Consider the following 7,976-nt stretch of genomic DNA (forward strand, 5'->3'; position numbering starts at 1 on the left):
TTTGCAGGATACTTCCAAATTCACAGGCTTCCCTGGTGACTCAGACAGTAAAGAATCTGCCTGCAATGGAGGAGGCCTGGGTTTGATCCCTGGGTCAGGAAGATCCCCTGGAGAGGGAATGGCAACCCACTCCAACATGCTTGCCTGAAGAATTCCATGAACAGAGGAGACTGGTGGGCTACAGTCCATGGAATTGCAAAGAGTCAGACAGGACTGAGCAACTTTCACTCTCCCAAATTCACATCTCCTGCCCAGATTTCCGTCCCAAACCCTGGCTCCGTGCATCCCATTGTCCGTGACCATGTCCATCAGGTTCTCCCCACATTCACCCTGGGCTCGGGTAGTCGTCGGGCAGCCACAGTGAGCAGCAACTGGAAGTGGGATCTCAGTTCCCTGGGAATCAAACGCAGACCACAGCAGTGAGAGCGCCAGACCCTAATTGTTAGAGCACCAGGAGCCAGTGGCTAGCATCAGGGCCCTGGCGCCTGCCTGCTCGAAGAAAGCACTCAGCGAAGAGATGAAAGCAGAGAGGCAGGGAAACTGTTCATTATGGGAGAAGATCCACGTAGAGAAAGCACGAGCAGACAGAGAGACATGCACACTTTGGGGTGGTTTAAGTCACTTACCTGAAGAACTGACTGCTTTTGATCCAGCCAGTCCATCCTAAAGGCAATCAGCCCTGGATATTCATGGGAAGGGCTGTCGCTGAAGCTGAAGCTCCAATACTTTGGCCACCTGATTCGAAGAGCCAACTCATTGGAAAAGACCCTGATGCTGGGAAAGACTGAAGGCAGGAGGAGAAGGGGACGACAGAGGATGAGATGGCTGGATGGCATCACTGACTCAATGGACATGAGTTTGAATAAGCTCCGGGAGTTGGTGATGGACAGGGAGGCCTGGCTGCTGTAGTCCATGGGGTTCCAAAGAGTCGGACACGACTGAGCGATTGAAAAACAACAACAAATCACTTACATGGGGGAAGTTCTTCTGGGCTCCTCTGGCCGATCATCTTGCTCGTCTGGCCCTGAGTCGTACCTTATCTGATGCAGGGTCCTCCCCTGCGTGCATGCCCATCTTTTAGCCAAGATGGGTTCCAGCGCAGGGGTCTCTGGGGAGTTGGTAGACCATATTATGGCCTAGCATTCCCTCCCTTGAGGACCCTTTCTGTGCGTGTATAGTCTGGAAGGTCTCCTTGACCCCAAGAATGAGAAGTATGTGGTCTCTTCATCTCTTCCCTACGGAGGGCTCAGCCCCTTGCTGTTCCTGCCATTCCCGTCATCTTAAAGTGTCCACAGGAGACAAAGCCCGGCTGCTCATCCTGTTCCTGTTATTCCATCTATTTTTCAAATGTAAACAGGAGGCTAGAGGTAAATGTCTAAACTGGGACCCGTCTATCTCCTGCCTCAAACCCACCCACACCTTCCCCAGGTGAGCTAATAGACATTCCACCCTTCAGACCTGATGAGCATCTCAACGCTCCTCGTTTACATGCACCCCAGATCAAAAGAAAGGTGCGGGCCTCTCATCGCCTCCACTGCACCTGGTCCAAGAACCTTCACCTCTCATCGGGATTACTGAGGTGTCCCTTGGATTCTACCTAGTGATTCTTTAGAAATGTAGCTCAGAGCTCCCAGTAGCATTATTCACAACGACAAAAAAGGCAGAAAAAACTGAAGGTGCACCCACTGATGAGGGAGCAGACACAGGTGGCCCACCCGCAGGACAGGATGCTGCCGACCCACAAAAAATGACTTTCCAACAAATGGCTCCTTTGTTCTGAGGCTCCCCTGATGGCTCACTGGTAAAGAATCTGCCTGCAATGCAATGCAGGAGACTCAGATTCAGTCCCTGGGTGGGGAAGATCCCTGGAGAAGGAAATGGCAACCCACTCCAGTATTCATGCCTGGAGAATCCCATGGACAGAGGAGCCTGGCGGGCTACAGTCCACGGGGTCACAAAAGAGTCAGACACGACTTAGTGACTAGACAGCAACAAGAAAACCAGGTGTTTTGCTGAAAGTTTTGTTTTAGGTTCAAAAGATACATTAACAAAAGAAACCACTCGTTACGCACAAATAGACAATTTCAATTTTTGTATAGATTTTTGGCTTAATCTCAATATACGGTCATTAAAAGAAATAGAAACAATAGACAGAAGAAACACACACATCACCAAACTGGGCCAACAACCTACATCCAGACTTGAACAGTGCTGGGAAGCCCCTCATTAAAAGCAATTTGGAGTCCCAACTGGGAAAAGGTCCTGGGCAGTGTCTATCCCATGGATGAGACTTCAAATTCCAGTGTGAGGGGGCTCCCGCTTATAATCCCACTCAGTAAACGGATGTCGTCATCAGTCTGCTGCAAAAATGCACCTCTGGTTTTACTTAAACTTTTTTTAGAATATGGTTTGTTTCACCTTGTGAGTCATAGGATTTCATTAGACCCTGGGGGAGCTGGCCAGACCCTCAGGGGCTCAAGAGATTCCAGGACCCACTCCCTTTCTTACGTAAGGGCCACCTGATTTGCTGTGCTTGCGTTCAGGCACAGAATCTGGGCAGTATCCGGGCAGGTCAGGAGCAGTTCAGAGGCCTGGTCTCCTACTTCCGAAGCCTGAACAAGACTTTAATCTCCCTAATACCAGTGGTTAAGAATCTGCTGCCAGTGCAGGGGACTCGGGTCCAACCACCGATCTGGGAAGATCCCACGAGCCGCAGGGCAACTAAGCCCATGTGCTTCAACTACTGAAGCCCATGTGCCTAATTTTTGTGTTAGCCACTCTGTCGTGTCCAACTCTTTGCGACCCCATGGACTATAGCCCACCAGGCTCCTCTCTCTATGGAATTCTCCAAGCAAGAATACTGGAGTGGGTTGCAATTCCCTTCTCCAGGGGATCTTCCCGACCCAGGGATCGAACCCTGGTCTCCAGCGTTGCATGTGAATTCCTTACCATGTGCCTAAAGCCTGCAACAAAGAGTAGCCCCCACTCGCAGCAACTAGAGAAAGCTCGTGCACGGCAGTGAAGACACAGCACAGCCAGAAATAAGTAAATAAAGTAAAAAGAGGGCTTCCCAGGTGGCACTTTAAGCGTAAGGAACCCACCTGCTGATACAGGAGACGCAAGAAATGTAGGTCTTTATTCCTGGAGAGGGAGGATCCCCTCAGGGAGGAAAGGGCACCCCACTCCAGTATCCTTGCCTGGAAATTTTCATGGGCAGAGGAGCCTGGGGGGCTACAGTCCATGAGGCCTCAAAGAGTCGGACACAAGTGAGCACGCACACGATATAAAAAGGCGGGAAGCACCGTCACAGGCAACAACACGCACAAACCGTGAAGACGTCACACTCAGTCACAGAAACCAGGCACGAAAGGCCCCACAGCGCGCTTCCGCCGACAAGAAACGTCCGTAACAGTCAAATCCAGACAGATGCCAACTAGCACTTGCCAGAAGCTGGAGAAAGAGTGGGGGAGGCGGGGAAGAAGTGACTGCTGACAAGTACCTGGTTTCTACAAACGTGATGAAAATATTCTAAAATTAGCTAATGGTAGGGGTTGCACAACATTATAAATATGCTGAAAACCACTGAATTGTACACGTTTTAAAATACTGATGCATCTATTTGAGTCAGGTCTAAGTTGCAGGAAGAGGGATCTTTGCTGCGTCATGTGGGATGTTTCCTGCGGGACTGCAAGTTCTCTAGTGGCAGCATGAAGTCACCTCCCTGCATGTGGGATCTTAATTCTCCAACCAGGATTCCAACCAGCGTTCCCTGCATTGCAAGGCAGGCTCTTAACCACTGACCACAAGCGAAGTCGCTGAATTGTACACTTTAAAAGGGTGAGTTGCAGGGAATATGAATTATATCTCAATTTTTTTCCAAGATAACTCAGATGGCTTCAGGCTTCCACTCACCCTCTGCAGGGGCTTAGGGAAGATAAAGCTAGATTCTGACCTGGCTCCTCCTAATTCGCCCCCTCCCCTCACCAACCACCCCCTGCCTTCCCAGGTCTGCCCCAGCACCCTGCGTCCTCATCGGTGCTTCTGCTCTTGTGGGCCCGCCCTTACGGCCCCCACACCTCTCTACCTGGCCCCTCAAGCCTGCACATTGGGGCCTGCTCCAAAACCGCCTTATCAACACGTAGAGACCCCCACCTCCACACTCCCCACTCCCATGGCCTTGGCCCCTGGCTCGCACTGACTTCTGGCTTAACTGCACTTTCTTACCCACTCCAGTATTCTTGCCTGGAAAATCCCATGGATGGAGAAGCCTGGTAGGCTACAGTCCATGGGGTTGCAAAGAGTGGACAGGACTGAGCAACTTCACTTTCACTTTCTTATCTGCATGAGGTAACCCTGTGCACCGCCGCGGCTGGCTCAGGGGTGGGGCCTTCCGCACTTTGTTCCTGAATTTGTCTCCAGGACCTACTCCGTGGTACACAGTAGGCCTCAAGAAAAGCTAGTAAGCCTTCTACACAATAACGACGATAACTTTAGAAATCAAGTTTTTATTAAATTTTAAAAACTAAATGAAGCTCTTTATAGTCTTTCCTGCACACAGATCTGCAGGGGGCACTAAAGGACATTTGTTGCTTAGTCGCTAAGTCCTGTCTGACTCTTTCGCGACCCCATGGACCGTGACGCCCCCAGGCTCCTCTGTCCACGGGATTTCCCAGGCAAGAACACTGGAGTGGGGTGCCATGTCCTTCTCCAGGGGATCTTCCCGACCCAGGGATCGAACCCGCCTCTCCAACATTGGGGCCGATTCTTTACCACTGAGCCACCAGGGAAGTCCAAACGACATGCATTTTCACAAATGTTAATAAGTAAATTCACTTGTTATTAAGAGCACCCGCAGCGCAATGTTCCAAAGGAAACGGACGCCGAGTGCGCTCCGGGTTTAGGGGTTAGGACCCCTAGAGCTGCCGGTGCTCACAGGGAGAACGTCGTCAGTGCGCACGGACAGAGGTCTTCCGGGTCCCCGGTCGGGGCGGCGCCTGGCGTCAGCCGGGAGCCTCCCGGGCGGAAATGGCTACGGCTGGGCTTGCGGCGCATGCGCGAGGCCCGGGAGCTACCGCGAGAGGGACCGGCCCGGCGGGATACTTCGGGCGACTGGCTGGCTGGTAGCAAAACGGCATTCGCCGCCGCTAGGCTGAGGCGCGAGGGGTGCGTGAGGAGGCGCGTCCCGGCCCCCAGGGACTCCCGCCGCCATGGACCCGTTCCTGGTGCTGCTGCACTCGGTGTCGGCCGGGCTCTCGAGCAGCGACCTGACCCAGCTCAAGTTCCTGTGCCAGAACCACATTAGCAAGAGGAAGCTGGAGCTCGCGCAGAGCGGCCTGGACCTCTTCACCGTCCTGCTCCAGCAGAACGAGCTGAACGCCGAGCACACCGCGCTGCTGCGCGAGCTGCTCTGCTCCCTGCGGCGCAAGGACCTCCTGCTCCGCCTGGACGACTTCGAACGGGGCGCGGCGGGCGGGGCGGCGCCGGAGGACCGAGGTGGGGGCGAGGGCCGGGGGCCGGGGGCCGGGGTGCGGGCGCGAGGCGTGGGAGCCGGGCCGCGCCGGAGGAGTGGCGTGGGGCCGAAGGACGGGGAGCGGCGCCGGAGGAGAGGGGCGAGGGGTGCCTGGGGCCCCTGTGGGGGTTGGCGGGGTCAGCTGTCGATCTTCCAGGCGCCCAGCCTTTTCCGGGTTCGGTTTCCGTGGGTTTTCCCTAAACAGCCCCGGAAGACGGGAACGTGCCAGCTTTGCGGACAGGAGAACCAAAGCTCAGAGAAGTTAACTTAGTCTAAGTTGCGGAGCGTGGACAACCAACCGCCCCCCGCCCCATCCAGCCATCCAGCCTCAGTGCTTTCTCCTCCACCCCTCTCCCTCCGGGAAAAGTAGAAGTTATTGGACAGAAGAAGACGTTGCTGACCTCCCGGGCGGGACAGGGGTGAAAGGACTCCAGAAGAGCCTCGGCAGGAAGGACGGGTTGATAAGGCGCTGCTTTTGTATAAGGGCTAAGAGCGGACTCCTGCTGGCTCTGCCGCTCTGTGGCTGGCTGTGACCTCAGGAAGTGACTTGCACTTACCTTCCCCGGGCCTCCATTTCCTGCTTTCTGCCAGTGGTCAGTAACACAGGTGCCCACCTCACGGGGCTGGAGGAGTTGGTACACAGGCTGACAGCGTATCAGGGGTTTGTGGCCGGAGATGAAGCTTTGCTTCCAAGAAGCATTTTGTCCTTACTCTCTACCTGCCTTCTGTTGTCTAGTCTGATCTCAGGAGTGACTTCTCAGCAGATGAGGACATAGTAGCCAGAGACTGAAGACCGGGGTCAGTCAGGGCATCTTCCAGAGTAGCAAGTGGGCTGTTTAGGGCTGCCATAGAAATGACTGTCTCAGTGGCTTAAAGCAACAGAATCTGATGCTCTTAACGTTTCTTGGGCCAGTAGTCAGATCCAGGTGTCAGTAGGTTATGCTCCCTCTGAGAGCTCTAGGAGAGGGTCCTTCCTCCCTCTTCTGGTTGCTGGGGACTCCGGGCATTCCTTGGCTTGTGGCCACACCCCTCCAGTCTCTGCCTCCGTGGCACATGGTCTTGTTGGTGGATTTAGGGCCCACTTGAATAATCTTAAGATGATCCCCTCATCTCGAGATCCTCAGCTTACTCTCACATCTGCAAAGACCCTTTTCCAAGAAAGTTCCCATTCACAGTTCCAGAGATTTGACATGCGTGTACCTTTCAGGGCCCCCCATTCAACCCCATTGCAGGGTGGGATAGAGGCGCAACTCTACTCAGGCCTGAGTGGGCGTCTGTGTTGTAAGACCCCCCAACCAGTAAGTCTTCAGAGCAGGCCGCGCCTCGTGGGTAGTGTTTTAGGGTATGGCTGGCTGGGGCAGCATGGAGCTTTCCCTGGCCCTTCTGCTGCAGGGTGGTGTCCGCCTCTGCGGAAGGGCCTTTCGGGCCCCAGCACTTGGGTCAGCACCAGGAGGCCCATCAGCCAGTGTGCGGTTACGTTTTCTAAACACCTCCCCCGACCACGGGTTACCACTCTGCCCTTTTCACCCACCAGACCTGCGGGCAGCAATGGAGATCATCTGTGATAACGTGGGGAAGGACTGGAGGAGGCTGGCCCGGCACCTCGGAGTATCTGACGTCAAGATCGAAGCCATCGAGGAGAAGTACCCCCGGAACCTGGCGGAGCAGGTGAGGGAGCTGCTGCGGGTCTGGAAGAACAGCACTAGGGAGAACGCAGCTGTGTCCTGCCTGGTGGGTGCACTCCGGGGCTGCCAGCTGAACGTGGTGGCGGACCTCATCGAGGAGGACCAGCGGGCCCGGGCCCTCCAGAGTGGGAGCGCCAACCCTGGGTCCTTCACAGCCTGGGACTCGGGCTCCGCTGCCCCGGGAGCCTCCTGACGACCCAGCGGCTCTTCTGCGGGGACCGAGGGCGGCTGCACGGTCCTGACCACGTCCCGTCCATGCCAGCCCTGTGAAGACTCAGGGAGGTGGCTGTGGGCCCGTGTTCCTCTGTGCCAGCCGGGCGGGGGACACCGTGTGTGCCGTTGTCCCCATTAAACGAGCTCCTCCAGGAGGGCGTGTGGTGCTGCACCCGGTACAAAGGAGGGGTCTGTGAAACCCAGTGCTCCCGGACACGAGAGGACCCGCAGTGTCGAGGAGCTGGAGGTCTTTGTGCTGGGGGCGCTGGGCTCCGGAGCCCATGTTTGGAACCCCTGGCTTGTTCTGCCCCTGCGCTTGCCAAAGGCTTGGAGGCTGGTGTTGCAGACCGTCTCCAGGGCAGGTGGCAAGGTGAGGCACGCCGTCACGGGGCTGGGAGGCGGCCCAGGCTCTCAGCGCTCGGGGAGCGAGCCCCCTGCCGTGGGGCCAGGCAGCGGGCGCTCAGCACGTGCTGGTTCTCAGACGAATCGTGACTCCAGTTCCACGATGGATTGCTAACAGTCACTTTTTCTGGTAACAGAAGTGGCAAGGGAGCTGAGTCCTCTGATTC

At 55.6% G+C, this 7,976-nt stretch overlaps 1 protein-coding gene across 1 annotated transcript; it reads left to right on the top strand.

Annotated features, from left to right (window-relative positions):
• The first annotated feature begins 5,065 nt into the window (after positions 1-5,065).
• On the top strand, positions 5,066-7,562 carry FADD (Fas associated via death domain). Its single transcript, XM_070783102.1, has 2 exons — positions 5,066-5,493; positions 7,044-7,562. Exons 1-2 carry the CDS (start codon positions 5,208-5,210, stop codon positions 7,385-7,387), a joined length of 630 nt encoding a protein of 209 aa, XP_070639203.1. The 5' UTR covers positions 5,066-5,207; the 3' UTR covers positions 7,388-7,562.
• The last annotated feature ends 414 nt before the right edge of the window (positions 7,563-7,976 follow it).

Source organism: Bos indicus, chromosome 29 (assembly GCF_029378745.1).
Source record: "Bos indicus isolate NIAB-ARS_2022 breed Sahiwal x Tharparkar chromosome 29, NIAB-ARS_B.indTharparkar_mat_pri_1.0, whole genome shotgun sequence".
Classification (NCBI taxonomy): Eukaryota; Metazoa; Chordata; class Mammalia; order Artiodactyla; family Bovidae; genus Bos; species Bos indicus.